This window comes from Ranitomeya variabilis, chromosome 1, assembly GCF_051348905.1.
Source record: "Ranitomeya variabilis isolate aRanVar5 chromosome 1, aRanVar5.hap1, whole genome shotgun sequence".
Lineage (NCBI taxonomy): Eukaryota > Metazoa > Chordata > Amphibia > Anura > Dendrobatidae > Ranitomeya > Ranitomeya variabilis.
In genome coordinates, this window is record NC_135232.1 from 1110945238 (window position 1) to 1110968485 (window position 23248).

At 44.4% G+C, this 23248-nt stretch overlaps 1 protein-coding gene across 1 annotated transcript in view; it reads left to right on the forward strand.

Annotated features, from left to right (window-relative positions):
* The window catches only part of POLN (DNA polymerase nu), a 161669-nt gene that overhangs the window by 39138 nt on the left and 99283 nt on the right, over positions 1-23248 (forward strand). Inside the window, 3 exon segments of the mRNA XM_077281185.1 lie at positions 5944-6009; positions 13433-13490; positions 16143-16220. Coding sequence (XP_077137300.1) covers positions 5944-6009; positions 13433-13490; positions 16143-16220 — 202 coding nt within the window.

A 23248-nucleotide genomic window follows, 5' to 3' on the forward strand; every position in this document is an offset into this window, starting at 1 on the left:
TAGGTCATGAATGCAGTCCAAATGATATTATTTACTCTCTACCTGTGGTAAATTATCTAGGGTATATATATGTTTATTATACAAACATTTTGTTGTTGGCGTTCTGGCAACACATAATTAAAAAGTTACACGAGTGCTGAGAGTTGAACTGGTGTTAAAACATAACGGAAGCGTAAATGACAGCTTTTGTGACCTTGAAATACTGCACTTGGTTATTCCTCTGTTATTTCTCCTGGAATATACACTGCTCAAGAAAATAAATGGCACACTTAAACAACAGAATCTAACTCCAAGTAAATCAAACTTCTGTGAAATCAAACTGTCCACTTAGGAAGCAACACTAATTGACAATCAATTTCACATGTTGCTGGGCAAATGGAATAGACAACAGATGGAAATTATTGGCAATTATCAAGACACTGTCAATAAAGGAGTGGTTCTGCAGGTGGGGACCACAGACCACATCTCAGTACCAATGCTTTCTGGCTGATGTTTTGGTCACTTTTGAATTTTGTTTGTGCTTTCACACTCGTGGTAGCATGAGACGGACTATACAACCCACACAAGTGGCTCAGATAGTGCAGCTCATCCAGGATGGCACATCAATGCGAGCTGTGGCAAGATGGTTTGCTGAGTCTGTCAGCCTAGTGTCCAGAGGCTGGAGGCGCTACCAGGAGACAGGCCAGTACACCAGGAGACGTGGAGGGGGTCATAGGAGGTCAACAACCCAGCAGCAGGACCGCTACCTCAGCCTTTGTGCAAGGAGGAACAGGAGGAGCACTACCAGAGCCCTGCAAAATGACCTCCATCAGGCTACAAATGTGCACGTGTCTGCACAAACAGTTAGAAACCGACTCCATGAGGATGGTCTGAGTGCCCGACGTCCACAGATGGGGTTGTGCTCACAGCCCAACACTGTGCAGGACGCTTGGCATTTGCCACAAAACACCAGGATTGGCAAATTCACCACTGGCACCCTGTGCTCTTCACAGATGAAAGCAGGTTCACACTGAGCACATGTGACAGACGTGACAGAGTCTGGAGACGTCGTGGAGAGCGATCTGCCTGCAACATCCTTCAGCATGACCGGTTTGGCAGTGGGTCAGTAATGGTGTGGGGTGGCATTCTTTTGGAGGGCCACACAGCCCTCCATGTGCTCGCCAGAGGTAGCCTGACTTCCATTGGGTACCGAGATGAGATTCTCAGTCCCCTTGTGAGACCATATGCTGGTGCGGTTGGCCCTGGGTTCCTCCTAATGCAGGACAATGCCAGACCTCATGTGGCTGGAGTGTGTCAGCAGTTCCTGCAAGATGAAGGCATTGAAGCTATGGACTGGCACGCCCGTTCCCCAGACCTGAATCCGATTGAAAACATCTGGGACATCATGTCTCGCACCATCCACCAACGTCACGTTGCACCACAGACTGTCCTAGAGTTGGCGGATGCTTTAGTCCAGGTCTTGGAGGAGATCCCTCAGGACACCATCCACCAACTCATCAGGAGCATGCCCAGGTGTTGTAGGGAGGTCATACAGGCACGTGGAGGCCACACACTACTGAGCATCATTTCCTTGTTTTGAGGCATTTCCACTGAAGTTGGATCAGCCTGTAGCTTCATTTTCCACTTTCATTTTGAGCATCATTCCATCTCCAGATCTCCGTGGGATATTAGTTGTGATTTACGTTGATAATTTTTAGATTTTATTGTTCTCAACACATTCCACTATGTAATAATAATATAATAATAATAATCTTTATTTATATAGCGCCAACATATTCCGTAAGTAACAACGTTAACAATACAATAATTAAAGCTAAATAAGACAACCCTGCTCGTGAGAGCTTACAATCTACAATGAGGTGGGGGAGATACAAAGTACAGGTGTGTATTTACAACGATGTATTTACAATGATGGTCCAGCCATCTTCAGAGGGTGGGGGATAGATGGAGATAGTGAATGGGCTACACACACACACAAACATAAAATGACTTTGATTAGTGAACGTGGTAGGCCGCTCTGAACAAATGTGTTTTGAGCGAGCGCCTAAAACTATGCAAATTGTGGATGGTCCTAATATCTTGGGGTAGAGCATTCCAGAGGATTGGCGCAGCACGGGAGATGTCTTGAAGTCGGGAGTGGGAGGTACGGATTTAGTGCAGAGGTTAGTCGAAAGTCATTTGCAGAGCACAGTGGTCGGTTAGGCCGATAGACAGAAATGAGGGAGGAGTTGTAAGGGTGTGCCGCACTGTGGAGAGCTTTGTGGGTGAGAGCAAGTACTTTGAATTGTATCCTGTAATGAATGGGCAGCTAGTGTAATGACTGGCGAAGAGCGGATGCGTCAGAGTAACGATTAGCCAGAAGGACGACCCTGGCTCCTGCATTAAGGATGGACTGGAGAGGGGAAAGTCGAGTGAGGGGGAGGCCAATTAATAGAGCATTGCAGTAGTCCAGGCGGGAGTGGATCAGGGCGACTGAGGTTTTTTTTTGTTTCCATGGTGAGAAAAGGGCGGATTCTAGAGATGTTCTTTAGGTGTAAGCGGCATGAGCGGGCAAGAGATTGTATATGGGAGGTGAAGGAGAGAGTCAAACATAACACCCAGACAGCGCGCCTGCTGCCTAGGCGTTATTATGGGGCCACCCATGGAGAGAGAAATGTCAGATTTAGGGAGGTTAGTAGACGGGAGCAGAAGAAGTTCAGTTTTGGAGAGGTTGAGTTTCAGATAGAGAGCGGACATGATGTTGGAGACTGCAGACAGACAGTCAGTGGCGTTCTGTAGTACAGCGGGAGTAAGGTCAGGGGCTGACGTGTATAGTTGTGGGTCATCAGCATAAAGATGGTACTGAAAGCCAAATCTGTTGATGGTCTGTCCAATTGGGGCTGTGTAGAGGGAGAAGAGAAGGGGGCCAAGGACTGAGCCCTGAGGTACCCCGACAGTGAGAGGAAGAGGAGATGAAGTGGAGCCAGAGAACAGAACACTGAAGGAGTAGTCAGAAAGATAGGAGAACCAGGAGAGAGCAGTGTCCTTAATGCCTAGTGACTGGAGCCTAAAGAGTAGGAGAGGGTGGTCAACAGTGTCGAAAGCTGCAGAAAGGTCGAGAAGAATAAGGAGAGAGTGGTCAATGTTACATTTTGCTGTCAGAAGGTCATTGGTCACTTTGATGAGTGCAGTTTCTGTCGAATGTAGGGGGCGGAAACCGGACTGAAGGGTCTAGGAGGGAGTGAGTGGAGAGGTAACGGGTAAGGCGGGAGTAGATCAGGTGCTCCAAGAGTTTAGAGATGAAGGGGAGATTGGAGACCGGTCTGTAGTTGTTTGTGCAGGATGGGTCGAGGGTGGGTTTCTTGAGTAATGATAGAGTGTTTGAAGGAGGAGGGGAAAATGCCAGAGGAGAGTGAGAGATTAAAGATTGTAGTTAGGTGAGTAGTGACGACTGGAGAGAGACTGGAGGAGGTGTGAGGGTATGGGGTCGGTGGTGCATGTAGTTGGATGAGAAGAGGAGAGGAGCTTGGAGACTTCTGTGATGGGATCGAATGTGGAGAGTGAGCCAGGGAAGATGCAGGGAGGGATGGGAGTCACTGCGCTTGGTGTCTGGGAGCGGATTTCCTGATGAATATTGTCCATTTCCTCTATAAAGTGGGAGGCCAGGTCATCAGCACAAATGTCGGTGATAGGGGCTTGTGCTTTTGGCCTGAGGAGGGAGTGAAAGGTGTCAAAAAGTTTCTTGGGGTTGTTGGATAGTGAGGAGATCAGGGTGGTGAAGTAGGTCTATTTGGCGAGGTGAAGGGCAGAGTTATAGGTCCTTAGCATAAATTTGAAGTGTATGAAGTCTTCTGGTGTGCGTGTTTTCCTCCATAAGCGTTCAGCACACCTAGAGCATCACTGGAGAAATCGGGTTTGCGATGTGAGCCAGGGCTGTTTCACTCTGTGTTTGGAGGTTCTGAGGGTGAGGGGAGCTACTTGGTCAAGGGTGCTTCTAAGAGTCATTGAAGTGATGTACAGCCAGATCAGGACAGAAAAAAGAAGAGATTGGGGACAATGATGAGTGTAGGGAGTCTGAAAGTGTGTGAGGATTAATATCATGTAGATTTCCGAATGTGTTGTAGGTAGGAGTGTGCTGGGGTGAGCGAGGATTTGTGAGCATGAAGGAGAGAATGTTGTGGTCAGAGAGGGGAAGCGGTGAGTTATCTAGGTAGGAGATTGAACAGAGCCGGACAAAGACCAGGTCCAGGGCGTTACCGTCTTTGTGTGTTTCAGAGGTTGAGAGCTGTGAGAGGCCTAGAGAAGTGGTTAGTGATAGAAGCTAGGATGCAGATGTGGAAGTGGGGCTGTTTATGGGGATGTTGAAGTCTCCCAGGATAAGGGTTGGGAGTTCTGAGGACATGAAGTGCGGCAGCCAGGCAAAGAAATGGTCCAGGAAGTGGGTGGGTGAGCCTGGGGGCCGGTATATGACCGCTACTCTGATGGAGAGGGGACGAAAGAGCCTGATGGTGTGGACCTCAAAATAAGTGAATGAGAGTAATGGAACTGGGGGGATGACCTGGAAAGTGCATTGTGGGGAAATGAGTATGCCGACTCCACTACCATGTCTGTTTGTGGGTCTCGGGAAATGTGAGAATTGTAAGCCACCATGGGAAATCGCAGCAGGAGAGACAGTGTCGGAATCCTGAATCCAGGTTTCCGTGAGGGCCAACAGATTCAGAGAGTTTTTCAGAAAGTAATTGTGTATGAAAGGAAGCTTGTTACATACAGACCGTGGATTCCAAAGGGCACAATTAAAAGAAGGAGATGAAGGAGTGCAATTAATATTAGTAAGATTATTAAGGTTTCGATGTGAATAGGGGTTGAGGTTGGTGGATGGTGGACCAGGGTTGGGGGAGATGTCCCCTGAAATCAGTAGGAGTAGGAAAATAAAGAGCAAGTAGTTTTTGGAATTGTATGAAGTTTTTTTGTGCAGTGTGTTTGGGCAAGATGGACTGAGGTTTTTCAGGAAGGTGAGAAGTGCATGGGAGATGTACATGGGAGAGGGAAGGAGAGAGGAGCTGATGTATATGAGTTGTGATGGAGGGGGGATTGGGTGGTGAATGTGGATTGCAAGGGAGCATAGGAGGATAGGAATAAAGCACTATGTAATGAATAAAGATTTACAACTGGAATATTTCATCCAGTGATATCTAGGATGTGGAATTTTAGTGTTCCCTTTATTTTTTTGAGCAGTGTATATTAATAATTTGACAACCTCTTCCTTTGTCAGTACAGTGTGCACTATATAGTCTGACACTACCAGCAATGACTCAGGATTAAAAACGTCACATTGACAATGAGAATTATGTGAATCTGTTGAGGAAGGATCTAAAGTGATCCTTCACGGTTAACTCAGTGATTTCCAAATTAATCTACAGGGCGTTGCCGGCAACTGAAAATGACCAGACGGAGACGTGTGTCTCTGTATGGGGGAATCGAGCAGATCTCTAGCCCCCGTTTTATTGTGTATCACTTTTTATAATCATAGAAATTATACTTCAACCAATCAGCATAACAACACGCTCACAGTTCTTAACCTATAAGAATGCAGGAAAAACTTAACCCATGAGGATACAGAAAAAACGGAAACTACAGATATGGTCGTGTCTTCTTGGCATAGAAAAAGCATACCAACGGGTACCTCAGAGTCTTGTATAGCGATACACCCCCGAGTCCATTATCTGGCTCGAGTTAGAACACTCAAGGTCTTTATACCAATTATGAACCATAGCCTAGTTGAATAACAAACTTGTGAACAACAAGATAAAGTTACTTCATAGCAGCTATAACCTTTTACCTAATTAAATAACAGAATTTATCTTTAAGCAACAAGAAAATGGAGTCAAAAGCACAAAATGGAGAATCTTTCCTAATGTGTTCCTTCACAAATCCAAGTATTTATATTCCTGTCTTATATTTTAGGGCTGTGTGTCTCCAACCTGGAATCAGACAGGGACTGTCAGCGGCAGACTTTCTGCAAAACATCCAGTACGTTTTGTATTACGTTCATTAATAAGGCCAAAAAGCAAACTAAGGAAAGGCCAGTATATATAACTATACCTGCAGTAATGTAAACAGCACTGAATGCTCCTACATGAGTAGCAATGACAGGATTAAAGGCATTGTCCAGTACTAATTTTTATATTAAAGTCGTGTCCACGGTGATGTAAAAGATAAAGGTTATCTACTGTACCATTGTTTTTTTTTGCATTACTGCCTGCGTCCCCCTGTTAACAGGTATGTGGATGCAACAACGCAGAGAAGGATGAACCAGTGGTAACTCAACTAACAGATATTTATTTTATCAATTTAATTGTGTATATGGCACAATATGAAAGGGTAAAGCAAGCAGTGGAATTACAGTAAATTATTATAAAGTGTGAAACAGCAGTTTGGCTACACTGGGTATTAGGACACTTCTATTAACACACTTTGTTTTGTAACGTGTCACGGTTCGGTAGCCGTGAGCGAAGTACTTGTTTGTTACATCCTGGCATGTTACATGAATGTGGGGGACAAGACTGGGCATGTGGACTTGTGCTGTGAGGGCGCTATGCTCGTGCAGGCCGCATGTTAACAATGATGTTGGTTTGTCAGGACCAGATGTTTCACAGTTCAATTACGAAGACCACCATTCAAAAATAAACTTTTTAATGAATAAGAACTTGGTAAGGAATATATATAAGAGATAGCTGGAACAAAGTCTAATAAATGTTTCCTTTCCAAAACGAAGTATATTCCAAACACAATTTCCTTCCTTTACTTCTCTATTGTCCTCTATCTTTATTTTTCCTCTTTTCTCTCTATATTAATCTTCTGTATTCATTGTTGCTCACTACTTCACCACAACCCAGCTTTAACAGTACACTCCTGCTTAGCAAGAGTCATTTACTTGTCCCGTTTCTCGTCATCTTTCCCCTTAGGTTGCCAGTATGGCCCGTAATGTTGATGCTCTGGCAGTGGCGTATCTAGGGGGGAACAGCCGGCAGGGGGGCGCAGTCGGGCCGCCTAAAGCGGCGGTCCGCAGTGTCTCCCCCGGCGGCTGCATTCTGCCGCCCCCCCGCACTGGGAGTCAGCTGTTCTCTGTGCCGACTGTCAAGCTGACAGCCGGCACAGAGAAGCTGCGGTGCGCCGGCTCCCAGTGTTCAATTGTACTCGTTATCTGTGATGCGAGTACAATTGAAGCTCTGACTGCCGGGTCAGAGCGATGCCAGCAGTGTGATCAGGTCATGTGATCACGCTGCTGACGTCACTCACCTGCGCGACAGAGCAGGAGCTGCAGATCGAGCAGGAGCTGCAGATCGACCAGTAGACACAGAGCGGTGGTAAGTGCTCCAGTGGAGCTGAAGACACCGAAGGTGCAGGGGGGGATTTACTGTGAGTGGGGATGGGGACATATATTGTGGGGGGGATTTACTGTGAGTGGGGATGGGGGATATATTGTGGGGGGGATTTACTGTGAGTGGGGATGGGGGATATATTGTGGGGGGATTTAATGTGAGTGGGGGGGATTTAATGTGAGTGAGGATGGTGGGATATATTATTGGATGGGGGATATTTAATATGAGTGGAGATGGGAGGATTTATTGGGGGGATTTAATATGAGTGGGGATGTGGGATTGAATGTGTGTGGGGGGAGATTTGTCATGGGGATGGGGGGGATTTAATGTGTGGGGGAGATCTAAGGACACAAAATGAAGAGCAAAGGGGGAGATGGGGGGCATGTATGAGGAAACAGGATGGGGGATGGGTGCAGACAGTTTGGGGTCAAACGGGGGAATGTATGCGGACATAGTATGAGTAGCGATGTGAAAAACGTATGTGGACAGAGTACGGGGAGTGAGAGTGTTGGGATGTGTGCATGCGTAGCATGGGGGACAGTGTAAGGGCACAGCCAGGAGGGGATAGTATACAAAGGAGGGGGAGTGTGATGAGAGGGTACAGTATAAATACTGGGCCCTATAGGGACACAGTGTGAGAGGACAGTATGAAGAGGGGGCCAGTATGGAAAGGGGAGGTCCGTGTAAAGAGCGTGTACCATAAGAGGGACAGTGTGGGGGTCATATTTTATGCAGACAATATAGTGAGGGGCAATTTTTTTATTCAGGAGCATTATAATGACACTTGTATCTTTAAGGGCGTCATGTGGAGATTTTCTGCAAAAGAGCGAAGAAGATGGAAGTCTGCAGAGACGGCTGTTGGTGAGAAAACTCATCATGGGGATCTGGACAAGATGAAGAAATGAAGGAGAACAACTCCAGAGACAACGTCATCTATAAGGTACCTGGATGTAAATGTTATTTGTGATACTGACTAACTCTCATGTTTTTAATTATGTTAGGAGCATTAAAGGGGATGTCCAGGTTTGTGATGAGTCTGCAGTCATTCTTTGTGACTGCAGACTTCTGAGTTCTCACAGTGCGCACTGCACGCTGTCAGGATTCTCTCGTGCTGGCGATTTACATACATGCGGTCACGTGCTGACTAGACATGTGTGGCCTCACTCAATGATAATGAACTGAGCGAGGCCAGGCACGTCTAGTCGGAATGTGGTCAGAAGTATACAAATCACATGCTTGTGCTGACATGACTGTCTACCCGCAAGGGAGAATCCTACAAGTGTGCAGTGCATGAGTTGTGAGAATTCAGAAGCTGCAATGTCAGGATTCAGCTCTGCAGGTTCCAGTAGTCGTCACATGGACACTTCACACATGTGACTTTCATACTTATGGTCCTGTGACAACGAGCTTCTCTTCTGCTTCTCTCAGTTTTTCACTGAACATTGGGAGCTTAAGGGAGAGGAACTCATTGGTACATGACTAACTGCTAACTGTGCAAATCGCATACGTTCGGATGGGGGGGGGGGCGCCAAACTGAATTCTTGCCCCGGGTGCCAGAAACCCTAGATACACCTCTGTGCTCTGGGACGCCCATCCGGTACACTTCACTTATCTCTCCTACGCAGTCCATAACTCTAGCCGCCTTCGTCCCCTGAAGTATGTCTACAATTCGCTATGTACCGTACATACACTCACTGGCCACTTTATTAGGTACACCTGTCCAACTTCTTGTTAACACTTAATTTCTAATCAGCCAATCACATGGCGGCAACTCAGTGCATTTAGGCATGTAGACATGGTCAAGACAATCTCCTGCAGTTCAAACCGAGCATCAGTATGGGGAAGAAAGGTGATTTGAGTGCCTTTGAACGTGGCATGGTTGTTGGTGCCAGAAGGGCTGGTCTGAGTATTTCAGAAACTGCTGATCTACTGGGATTTTCACGCACAACCATCTCTAGGGTTTACAGAGAATGGTCCGAAAAAGAAAAAAAATCCAGTGAGCGGCAGTTCTGTGGGCGGAAATGCCTTGTTGATGCCAGAGGTCAGAGGAGAATGGGCAGACTGGTTCGAGCTGATAGAAAGGCAACAGTGACTCAAATCGCCACCCGTTACAACCAAGGTAGGCCTAAGAGCATCTCTGAACGCACAGTGCGTCGAACTTTGAGGCAGATGGGCTACAGCAGCAGAAGACCACACCGGGTACCACTCCTTTCAGCTAAGAACAGGAAACTGAGGCTACAATTTGTACAAGCTCATCGAAATTGGACAGTAGAAGATTGGAAAAACGTTGCTTGGTCTGATGAGTCTCGATTTCTGCTGCGACATTCGGATGGTAGGGTCAGAATTTGGCGTAAACAACATGAAAGCATGGATCCATCCTGCCTTGTATGGAGCATCTTTGGGATGTGCAGCCGACAAATCTGCGGCAACTGTGTGATGCCATCATGTCAATATGGACCAAAATCTCTGAGGAATGCTTCCAGCACCTTGTTGAATCTATGCCACGAAGAATTGAGGCAGTTCTGAAGGCAAAAGGGGGTCCAACCCGTTACTAGCATGGTGTACCTAATAAAGTGGCCGGTGAGTGTATATATCGGAGGCTACAACTCACATGAACGTCTCTTTTCTGCGACCTGGTCGTTTCTCAACCTTGGCCCTGCTCATTCAACTCAGATCTCCCAGCTCTGGTTTTCCGTCTCCGGTTCTGGTCACTCGACTCAGGATCCAGTTACTTACTTCTTCAGTTGGACCTACTCTTTCGGTTCCTCACTTGGTTCTTCACTCGGATCTGGTTACTAAATTCCTCACTCTGGTCTATTTACCTGGTTTCTCACTCGGGTCTGGTTACTTGGTTCCTCACTCGTAATGGAGCTGTAAGACCCACTCTGGTGCTTCGCACGTCCGACCTTTCACAAGTCCAGGCGCCGGCTCTTCCACTTCACTGCCCTCCTGGGCCTTTTATAATTGCTAGCTACACCACAGCTATCACCTGATCTGGTGTCTCCTCCAATCTTTTCCCACAGGGAACATGCACTCTTCAGTCCCTACCAATGTAATTCTCTCTGCTTTCTCTTTTACTATCATCTTTGATTAGCAGATGACGGTACTCGCATGCAGACACTCAGTAAGGTTGTGTGAATTTTCTCACTTGTCAATCTCCTTACACCCTGCTGGCATCCTCGCTTTTTTTCCCGCCAGAGATATCAAGTGAGTTCTGCTACCAATTAATGGCCATTGGCTGCAAATGTCATGTCTCTTCTGGTTCAGATAGAACATTACCGCTACAGCCAATCAGTGGTTGCTGATTGTCCACAGTACTCATGTGATGTCCTCTGAAAGAGTAAGCGAGGAGGCCTGTTGGTTACTCAGGCAGCAAAGCGGAGGAATACCAGAGGATCTGTATGTGCAGTAAAGGGAGTAACTGTTTATTTTGCACCACCCTGGACACAATTTTAATATAGATATCAGTAGTGGACAATTATTTTAATGATAGTGCTGTGACTGAGTCACTGGCAGAGTGGTAGAAGGGAGATATGTGTCACTGAGCTTAATGGCGTCAGTGATATGAAACTAGAACATTTTTTCTCCAGCACACTACGTGTTAAGAGGGTTAAGTTGCATAAAAGGGCTGGTTTTATGTGGACCCTCATAGAGCAGGTGGGAGAGGGTCCACTTTATCTCCTGGGCAGGCCTGCCAGGACCTGTGTGAGGTCATGATCATGTGATCCATCACATGATGGAAATCAGAGGCTTAAGTTTAAATAACCAAACTCTACAGGCAGTTGGTGTTCAGCTAGCCAGGAGAAAGGAGTCTCCAGAGGGTTTGTGGCTTGTTGTGCATAGACTGAACCGGTACTGCTCCAGAGCAGGATGCCACCCGCAACATACAGATGGTGTTGCAGCACTCGTTTTTTTTCCTTTTTGATTGTTTGGACCCGTTTTAGCCAAAAAGGCTGAGTTTTGTTTCCATGAGTTGGTTTATGCTGCCTGACAAGAGATGGTGTACACAGTTTTTCCTACCTCTCTGTGCCGCCACGAGAGTGAACTACCACAGTGCCTTTTATCAATCGTTCTGCTTAATTCAGAATCCATGTAGCAGAAATTCACTATTATTGCATGATTTCCCCCTCTTAGGCCGGATTCAGACTAGTTTTAAAAAAATCGTCCATTTTTCATCCTCAAAACTGGGACGATTTTCATCCGTATTGTCATCAATGTGTCCGTATTTTCTGTCCCTGTGAAACCCATGTGACTTCCTTATTTATAAATCATTCTAAAATGTACATTATCAAATTCTGTTTCCTATGTTAATATTGTAAATGTATCTTTAAATAGGTCTGCTTTTGAGCCTTCATAACTCTAAAGACTTTTTTATGCCTAATCAAAAGAGAACGTTTTCAGCCTAAATTTTGAACAATGAGGGAGTTTGATGTAAAAAAAGGAAATTTTGGTATTTGTTTTCCTAGGTGTAAAAGTCCAAAGTACCCTTAGATGTTAAAATATGGTGTCAGTGGAGGCCTGTAATTTTAGGGCTGAATACTTAAAATTATGGGCTGTAGACAAGGCCAGCTCTTCTGGAGTAATACCCATGGAGTCTGGCTATCTATGTGCTACCCAGTAATATGTCTGTGTTGTTTTTTGCCACATGTATCAAGTTTTCACAACATACACTTCTAAGGCTTATTTGGTATTTGGCATCAGTGTTTGTATACCAAAACTTGGACTGAGTAATGGCTGACCTCCACCTTACGAAAACAACTGAATGGCTTTCCCTCCCTGTCACGGGTTTACTGCGACAGAGAGGAGCCAGAAGACCACATTAAATGGTGCAGGTATCTTTTTGCAGTGCAGGGGTTAATCTGCTCAGTTGAGCGCTTGGAAGCTTTCCTGCATTGAGGTTCTCAGCTGTGCACTGTTGGCCTCTCCCATCTCCTATATAATCTGGGCCCTGGCTAGCACTCATTGCCAGAGCTAGCTTATGCTGCTATGCTGCATGGTTAGGAGATGGTGGTTTGGGGTTGTTATTTGAGAAAAGGTTTGGTGAATTTATCTGAGACTGTTGCTAGGTTTTGGGCCTGTGCTAATTCCCCTCCTTCTCCTACTTTTGTTTTACCCCATCCGCCACTCCCTGGTGTTTACTTCTGTTGTTTCTGTAAGTGTATTTGTATAATTGGTAATGTCCTTTATTCCTGTTTGTATTACCCTGTTGTACCGTAATACACCAACCAGTCTATTACTACCCCCATCTTCCCTGGGTAGGGGAAAGTTACAGACTGAGAGCGGGAACAGAAGCTAAGGCAAAGTACGTGGCCCCGGCATCTTCACCATCAAAAGTAATCTGAGGAACAGGGCTAGCTAGTGCGCCCCTAGCTTTAGATACAGGGAAAGAGCCCCTGGTCCTGGGACACCTGACAGAGTTGTGATGCTGCCCCTATCTTCCCTATCCCTATTATCATATCATATACAGCTCTGGCAAAAATTAAGAGACCACCACATCAAAACCCTGTCATGGACAGCCCAATCTCCAGACCGGAACCCCATTGAAAACCTCTGGAATTTAATCAAGAGGATGATGGATAGTCACAAGCCATCAAACAAATAAGAACTGCTTAAATTTTTGCGTCAGGAGCAATGTGAAAGACTGGTGGAAAGCATGCCAAGACGCATGAAAGCTGTGATGAAAAACCATAGTTATTCCACAAAATATTGATTTCTGAACTCTTCCGGCGTTAAAACATTAGTATTGCTGTTTCTAAATGATTATGAACTTGTTTTCTTTGCATTATTTGAGGTCTGAAATCACTGTTTGTTTGTTTTTAATTTTGACCATTTTTCTTTGTCAGAAAAATAAAATACAAAATGTATTGCTTGGGACTTCAGAGACATGTTGTCAGAAGTTTATAGAATAAAAGAACAATTTACTTTATACTCAAAAATAATAAAGAGAAAAATCAGACAAACTGATCATTTTGTAGTGGTCTCTTAATTTTTGCCAGAGCTGTATTTATGTCATTACATATAAAATGCTGCTGAGGATATTTTATGTGTAATTTTATCTCTTTGTGTTGTAGAACATCCAAGGTGTTTCAAAGTTTTCACTTCAGTTTGAGAAGAAGCAACACTTACAAGGTGAAATAACGGATTGTGCTTAAAATAACATTAAAAGCAATGGGCTTGATTGATAATGCAGCTTTGTACAAAAACCTTTATTTTGCAACTTTTGGCATTTTTCACGCTAGTGCTGGCCAGCTTCACCAACTTTTAGAAAATGGATGGAGCAGAAGAAGAACAGGGCAAGACAACATACAGTTATATGAAAAAGTTTGGGCACCCCTATTAATCTTAAGCTTAATGTTTTATAAAAATTGCTTTTTTTGCAACAGCTATTTCAGTTTCATATATCTAATAACTGTTGGACACAGTAATGATTCTGCCTTGAAATGAGGTTTATTGTACTAACAGAAAATGTGCAATCTGCATTCAAACAAAATTTGACAGGTGCATAAGTATGGGCACCTCACCAGAAAAGTGACATTAATATTTAGTAGATCCTCCTTTTGCAAAAATAACAGCCTCTAGTCGCTTCCTGTAGCTTTTAATGAGTTCCTGGATCCTGGATGAAGGTATTTTTGACCATTCCTCTTTACAAAACAATTCCAGTTCAGTTAAGTTTGATGGTCGCCAAGCATGGACAGCCCTCTTCAAATGATCCCACAGATGTTCAATGATATTCAGGTCTGGGGACTGGGATGGCCATTCCAGAACAGTGTAATTGTTCCTCTGCATGAATGCCTGAGTAGATTTGGAGCGGTGTTTTGGATCATTGTCTTGCTGAAAGATACATCTCCTGCGTAACTTCAACTTTGTCACTGATTCATGAACATTATTGTCAAGAATCTACTGATACTGAGAGGAATCCATGCGTCCCTCAACGTTAACAAGATTCCCGGTGCCGGCATTGGCCACACAGCCCCAAAGCATGATGGAACCTCCACCAAATTTTACTGTGGGTAGCAAGTGTTTTTCTTGGAATGCTGTGTTTTTTTATGCCGCCATGCATAACGCCTTTTTGTATGACCAAACAACTCAATCTTGGTTTCATCAGTCCACAGGACCTTCTTCCAAAAAGAAATTGGCTTCTCCAAATGTGCTTTTGCAACCCTCAGCCGACTCTGTTTGTGACGTGCTTGCAGAAACTGCTTCTTTCGCATCACTCTCCCATACAGCTTCTCCTTGTGCAAAGTGCGTTGTATAGTTGACCGATGCACAGTGACACAATCTGCAGCAAGTTGATGCTGCAGCTCTCTGTAGGTGGTCTGAGGATTGTCCTTGACTGATCTCACTATTCTTCTTCTCTGCCTTTCTGATGTTTTTCTTGGCCTGCCACTTCTGGCCTTAACAAGAACTGTACCTGTGTTCTTCCATTTCCTTACTATGTTCCTCACAGTGGAAATTGACAGGTTAAATCTCTGAGACAGCTTTTTGTATCCTTCCCCTGAACAACTATGTTGAATAATCTTTGTTTGACAGTTGTTTTGAGGAGCCCATGATGCCACTCTTCAGAGGAGATTCAAACAGGAGAACAACTTGCAAGTGGCCACTTTAAGTAGCTTTTCTCATGATTGCATACACCTGGCTATGAAGTTCAAAGCTCAATGAGGTTACAAAACCAAAAAAAGTGCTTTAGTAAGTCAGTAAAAAGTAGGTAGGAGTATTTAAAACAAGAAAATGATAAGGGTGCCCATACTTATGCACCTGTCAAATGTTGTTTGAATGCAGATTGCACATTTTCTGTTAGTACAATAAACCTCATTTCAAGGCAGAAACATTACTGTGTCCAACAGTTATTAGATATATGAAACTGAAATAGCTGTTGCAAAAAAAGCAATTTTTATAAAACATTAAGCTTAAGATTAATAGGGGTGCCCAAACTTTTTCATATAACTGTAGCTTCATAATTTACAGCACAAGGTGATGTAAATTATTACAGAAATATACAGCAGCCCTTGGCTGGCGGATATTTCTAGCAGTGGCGAACAGCAGTCGAACGATCCGCCAAATTCATTACAGAGGCTCACGCCTCTTAGTGAATTGGATCAATTGCACTCCAACATTCCCTTCATTAAGACTGGTGTGCAAAACGCCATTCTTAATGAATAGGGCACAAAATATTTGTGTTTATATTTTCATGTAAGAAAATGATTGCATATGTAGTATTTTACATAAAAATTTTCAAGTGCCATTATAAGGGATAGGCATTGAATGGGACAAGTATACAAGCCATATTTCTAAAGTATCAAGATATAAATACCATTTTTGAGGTCAGATCTAGCATACAGTGAAAAAGTCCACATTCAAGTAACTGAGTTCTGTGGAGGAAAGTCCACACTCTGTTTGTTTTTCACAGTTATCACCAACTCTATAAAAAGCATGGTGCTGCCCACATCTCCCGCACAGCGAGAAAAAATAAAAAAAAACGCTTTTAGCAACTGTGCGAATTCTCAAGCTTTCTATCTTGCCATTCACTATTTTTCTACTTTACCAGCATACTTACAACACTATAGGAGCTGGGACTTCCTTTTCACTCACCTCCCAGCATGTATTTCTCTTTTCGTTGTCCAATGGTTTGTCTGTCTATACTGGAAGCCCGCCAGCATGACAGACTGGGCCAGAGGGACAATGACCCAGCCCCACTTCCTGTAATTTGTCTCAGTTGTTTAGTTGCTGATGTCAATAATCTAACTTTCCATAAATAAATCAATATTAATTTTTAATTTAAAGGGAAAACCGATGAAACAATAACTATTAACCCCAGGTCCATGTTTGTGTCCTCTAAGAACCATTCATTTCTTGCAGCAGGTAAGTTCCTCAGTATGCTGGATATCTGTACCATAATTTTGGATTTGTGTTAATTACATTTTTCATAACAATATATTTTCTGTAAAAACATATTTTTATCTAGTTTGTGTACCCAGAGGTGCAGCACAAGGGAAATGTTGGAGATATGAGATTGTAGTAATAACTGTTAAAAGTAGACACAGAAAACATTTACCAGTTATGATGTGCATAGTGTTTTCATGGAGAATACTGTACATTCAGGTGGTGTACCATTTGAAGACCGAGGGACGTATTTTTCATATATGCAGTAGTGAAAAGGATAATCAGCTCACCTCTCCATTGCATATTTAAATGCTCATGCAGCACCCCAGAGTCCTGGTCGTTGCAGTAATGTCGTTCTTCCACCAGGGGGAGTGATGTTACGTCTGAAGGCAATAAAGGAGATCTCTTTACCAGGTATCACATACCACACAACACACTTCACACTCCAGTCCACCAGGGGGAGCTATGCTCCTATTTATTAGGGCACTCCTCACAATTAGGTAAAACTGGTGGGCTGGATAGGAAGTCAGGCAGAAGCAAGCTGGGCTTCACCCAGTAAGTTGCTATCTGAGCTCCGCTCAGGTAGTGGGTCCCTGACAGGGGTGGGATCCTGTCAGAGGCCTAGACAGAAGGTCACAGAGCTGCGCCTGCCCGACGTGCGGCAGCTTTACTAAGAAAGAGACATTGGAAGGGAATTGTATTGTAGCGAGTAAGAAACCAAGTCATAGCAAGAGGAGAGGAAACCAGAAGGAGTTCTGCCCTGCAAAAGGCTTCCTAGGCGTGCTAGAGTCCCTGTAAAAAGCCTCAGGCCATCAGTCATACGGGTTTGTCCTATCCTTACCATCAGGGGGACAGAGAGAGAGACATAACATCTAGAACATCTACAACCGTTGTGAGGACCTTACCGAGAAGCTCAGCAGAGAGGTACTACAACACCCAGGCGCTAGAGGAAGGCTACTGATTTCCACCTGGATAAGGGGACTCTGGATTTGCCTTCAGACCGGCCAGACTCTGCCTGCCCTGTGATCTGGTGCTCTGGACTGTGGATGCTGAAGCCTTCAGTAAAGGTAAAGAGACTGCAACCTTGTGTCCTCGTTATTCACTGCGCCTCACACCATCCACCATCTACACTCTGGGAAGCCCTGGGGACATACTTCACCTGTGGGAAGGTATACCATCTAGCTACCATAACATCACCCCAGCGGACCCCTCACAGCAGCGTCGGTCACCGTGACCGAATACCACAGGTGGCGTCCATTATCCATTTAAAGACCTTTCCCTTCATTTTCAACGGACGTCCCTAGGGCCACGGACCGGGTCAGCCACCCTGACATCCCCCGAGAACCGAAGGACCCGGTACCGAGTACCCCACGGCCCTTGGGGGGCGATCCACTCATCAACAAGTAGAAGTCCAAAGAGAAAAAAACAGTACTTCCAAGGTAAGAACTGGGTTAGTTAGCACAGCGGTACAAAGCAATGGCAAGGGGGGAGAGCACAGAATTCTCAGGAAACGAGTTTTTGACTTACATGGTCCTTAGTCTAAGCCTGAATATCCGAAAGAGACAACACCTGGATATGCAATCCAAGATTCATTAATTAAGAAACATATGTGTGGAAGTCAAAAGTACCAAAAAATGTTAATTAAAACTTATATATAAATGTATAATATGAACAGCACCTAAATGTGATAAATCATTAATAATGCAAAATCAGATCTTTTATTGAGACTAGTGATGAGAGATGTACGGATCCCAAACACAGACTTTTCCCCGGAAGTCTGTCATAATGTTCGAGTTTGCGGCCAAATAAAGTTTGTTGAAATGCTGGTTTGCAGCTAATCAACAAACTTTTAGGGTGTGGGCACTTCCAGAGCCATCACAGCCATGCTAAGTACTGGACAGCTTGTCGTTAACTCTGGGCAGACTAGCTCACATGAGCCAATACATGCTGCTGTGCCTACGTAACGACCGCCGAGTTGCCCTTATTATTTCCAATGCAGATTACTGGATGGTCACCCTGCTGGATTCCTGCTAGACAAGGACAACGTACCATCCTTACCTCCATCCTTGTACCGAGATTGCAAAATGCATGAATACAATCACACGCTGGTAGAGAAACTACTGATGGCTTTCCCACCTGACAGCGGGGGCTAAGTGGAAGAACAAGGTGGAGGAGGGGGCACCACCAGCATCTCGGAAGGCAGGGTTAGCATGGCCAAAATCTGTAAACCATTCCACGCACACCACAACATGCGGCACCACAATCTCATATTAGCAGGAGGCAGTGTTTTCACAACATGGTGGAAGAGTAAGTGTCCACATGTCTCCACGTTATAACTGATGGGACTGCCCCATTTAAGTTTTGGGTCTCCTTTGGCCTGCTCTGCAGCAAGTGTCATGTTGGAAAGTGTGTTTAGCATGGCAGGGGGTGTCATCACAAACAGGCAGTCCACAGCCAACGTGATCAAGGCATGGATCCCACAGGACTTGACCGTTCCTTTGGCTAGACAACTATATCAGCCACACCCAGCCATGATTAGATCCTATTTGTTATTTGTTTAATTTTGTGGCCTTCCCCACCAAAAAGGAAAAAATAAATAAGGTGTTGGCTACCTCCTCCTCCGCCTCTGCTATGTCCACCTTCACTTCCTCATTGTCCTCCACTTGGATCTCAGCCTCCTGGTTCAAGATAATACATTGTTTTTGTAGTTAATGTCTGCTATTTTAATTAGTTCCCCTTAAAGATGAAAAAAAGCAACTAAAAAAATAAAAATACCTAAAAAAAAGTGTTGGCTACCTCCTGCCTGTACTGTTATACCTACATCACAAAATGTACCTCATCCTCCACTTGGACCTCGACCGCCTGGTTCAAGATAACTGTTTAGTTTTGTATTTTATTCTGTGTTATTGCCATTATTTCTCCTTAAAAATAAAAAAAATACCGATAAAAATAGAAAAATATACAAACTGTTGACTACCTCATACTTGGCCTCTTACACGTACATCGCCATCTCCACCTCGATTTGGAACTCATCCTCCTGGTTCAAGATCATTATTATTATTTATTTTAATTAAGTGCCCTATCCCCATTTGTAGAGGGGTGCAAGAAGCACCATCTCACAACAGAGCCCCTTTAACCCCTTCGTGACATGCGCCGTACTAGTACGGCGCTGCCGGCACTGCATTAGTGCCAGCCGCAGTACTAGTACGGCGCATCGATCACCGCGGTCTCACGCTGAGCGCCGCGGTGATCGGGTGCGGGTGTCAGCTGTATATGACAGCTGACACCCCGCAGCAATGCCCACGATCGGCGCTGTCGCCGATCGCGGGCATTTAACCCCTCTGATGCCGCTGTCAATAGTGACAGCGGCATAGAGGGGGATCGCGCAGGGACGGGGGCTCCCTGCGCTCTCCCACCGGAGCAGCGCGATGAGATCGCGCTGCTCCGGTGACCTGGAAGGAGTCCCTGGATCCAAGATGGCCGCGGGACTCCTTCCGGGTCATAAGATGACCCTGCTTGCCGGCGTCTGCTGAGAATCCTCATAGCAGGCGCCGGCAAGCCTGTGGAACGTGCCTGTCACATCGGTGATCAGACCGAGTGCTATGCACACGGTCTGATCACCGATCTGTGATGTCCCCTCCTGGGACAAAGTAAAAAAGTAAAAAAAAAATTTTTCCAAATGTGTAAAAAAAAAAAAAAAAAAAATTCCTAAATAAAGAAAAAAAAAATAAATATATTCCCATAAATACATTTCTTTATCTAAATAAAAAAAACACCACACAATAAAAGTACACATATTTAGTATCGCCGCGTCCGTAACAACCCCACCTATAAAACTATATCACTAGTTAACCCCTTCAGTGAACACCGTAAAAAAAAAAAAAAAAAAACGAGGCAAAAAACAACGCTTTATTCTCATACCGCCAAACAAAAAGTGGAATAACACGCGATCAAAAAGACGGATATAAACAACCATGGTACCGCTGAAAACGTCATCTTGTCCCGCAAAAAAAAAGCCGCCATACAGCATCATCAGCAGAAAAATAAAAAAGTTATAGCTCTCAGAATAAAGCGATGCAAAAACAATTATTTTTTATATAAAATAGTTTTTATTGTGTAAAAGCGCCAAAACATAAAAAAATTATATAAATGAGTTATCGCTGTAATCGTACTGACCCGAAGAATAAAACTGCTTTATCCTTTTTACCAAACGCGGAACGGTATAAACGCACCCCCTAAAAGAATTTCAGGAATTGCTGGTTTTTGTTCATTCCGCCTCCCAAAAATCGGAATAAAAAGCGATCAAAAAATGTCATGTACCCGAAAATGGTACCAATAAAAACGTCAACTCGTCCCGCAAAAAACAAGATCTCACATGACTCTGTGGACCAAAATATGGAAAAATTATAGCTCTCAAAATGTGGTGATGCAAAAACTATTGTTTGCAATAAAAAGCGTCTTTTAGTGTGTGACGGCTGCCAACCATAAAAATCCGCCCAAAAAACGCTATAAAAGTAAATCAAATCCCCCTTCATCACCCCCTTAGTTAGGAAAAATAATGAAATTTTAAAAAATATATTTATTTCCATTTTCCCGTTAGGCTACTTTCACACTAGCGTCGGTACGGGGCCGTCGCGCTGCGTCGGCCCGACATACCGACGCATACTGTGCAAGCGCCGCACAACGGGGGCAGCGGATGCTGTTTTTCCACGCATCCGCTGCCCCATTGTGAGGTGCGGGGAGGTGGGGGCGGAGTTCCAGCCGCGCATGCGCGGTCGGAAATGGTGGACCGTCGGCACAAAAAAGTTACATGTAACGTTTGTTGCTGCCGGCGGTCCGCCACAACACGACGCAACCGTCGCACGACGCTTGCGACGTGTGTCAATACGTCGCTAATGTTAGTCTATGGGGAAAAAACGCATCCTGCAGATGACTTTGCAGGATGCGTTTTTTCGCCAAAACGACGCATTGCGACGTATGCAAAAAAACGCTAGTGTGAAAGTAGCGCTAGGGTTAGGACTAGGGTTAGGGTTAGGGTGTCAGTTAGAATTGGGGAGTTTTCACTGTTTAGGCACATCAGGGGCTCTCCAAACGCGACATGGCGTCCGATCTCAACGCGTTTGTTTGCGTTAAAAACGCATGCGTTTTTATAGAAAAAAAACAGAACACACTGAAAAGTCACCCACCACCATCAAGGTGATAAAGGGATCCAAACCCTAACCCTACCCCTAAACTCATCCCTAACCGTTTAATGAACATTTTCTGACAGTCATAGTGCCACGTATTTCAGTGCCACGTATTTCAGTGCCACGTATTTCAGTGCCACGTATTTCAGTGCCACGTATTTCAGTGCCACGTTATTTCAGTGCCACGTTATTTCAGTGCCACGTTATTTCAGTGCCACGATATTTCAGTGCCACGTATTTAAGTGCCACGGTATTTCAGTGAAATACGTGGCACTGAAATATCGTGGCATTTACGTGAAATACGTGGCACTTAAATACGTGGCACTTAAATACGTGGCACTTAAATACGTGGCACTTAAATACGTGGCACTTAAATACGTGGCACTTAAATACGTGGCACTTAAATACGTGGCACTTAAATATCGTGGCATGTACATGAAATACGTGGCACTTATATACGTGGCACTTATATACGTGGCACTTATATACGTGGCACTTATATACGTGGCACTTATATACGTGGCACTTATATACGTGGCCACTGAAATATCGTGGCACTTATATACGTATATACGTATATAAACGTATTTCAGTGCCACATATTTCAGTGCCACGTATTTCAGGTTAGGGGTAGGGGTAGGGTTAGGGTTTTTTGGTTTTTTCTTGTTTTCTTGTGTTTTTCTATAAAAACGCATGCGTCTAAAAAAACGCATGCGTTTTACCGCGATTACATGCGTTTTTTCACACATGCGTTTTTAAAAAAAACTCAAGTGTGAAACCAGCCTTATCCTTGGGAAAATAAAAACATGGGGGCTAAAATATAATTTTCGTGGAAAAAAATATATTTTTTATTTTCGCGGCTCTGCGTTATAAACTGTAGTGAAGCACTTGGGGGTTCAAAGTTCTCACAACACATCTAGATAAGTTCCGTGGGGGGTCTAGTTTCCAATATGGGGTCACTTGTGGGGGGTTTCTACTGTTTAGGTACATCAGGGGCTCTGCAAATGCAACATGACACCTGCAGACCAATCCATCTAAGTCTGCATTTCAAACGGCGCTCCTTCCCTTCCGAGCTCTGCCGTGCGTCCAAACAGTGGTTTATCCCCATATATGAAGTATCAGCGTACTCAGGACAAATTGGACAACAACTTTTGTTGTCCAATTTCTCCTGTTACCCTTGGGAAAATAAAAATGTGGGGGCTAAAATATAATTTTCGTGGAAAAAAAAAAAAAATTATTTTCATGGCTCTGCGTGATAAACTGTAGTGAAACACTAGTTGGTTCAAAGTTCTCACAACACATCTAGATAAGTTCCGTGGGGGGTCTAGTTTCCAATATGGGGTCACTTGTGGGGGGTTTCTACTGTTTATGTACATCAGGGGCTCTGCAAATGCAACATGACACCTGCAGACCAATCCATCTAAGTCTGCATTTCAAACGGCGCTCCTTCCCTTCCGAGCTCTGCCATGCGCCCAAACAGTGGTTCCCCCCCATATATGGGGTATCAGCGTACTCAGGACAAATTGCACAACAACTTTTGTTGTCCAATTTCTCCTGTTACCCTTGGGAAAATAAAAATGTGGGGGCTAAAATATAATTTTTGTGGAAAAAAAAATATTTTTTATTTTCACGGCTCTGCGTGTTAAACTGTAGTGAAACACTTGTTGGTTCAAAGTTCTCACAACACATCTAGATAAGTTCCGTGGGGGGTCTAGTTTCCAATATGGGGTCACTTGTGGGGGGTTTCTACTGTTTATGTACATCAGGGGCTCTGCAAATGCAACATGACACCTGCAGACCAATCCATCTAAGTCTGCATTT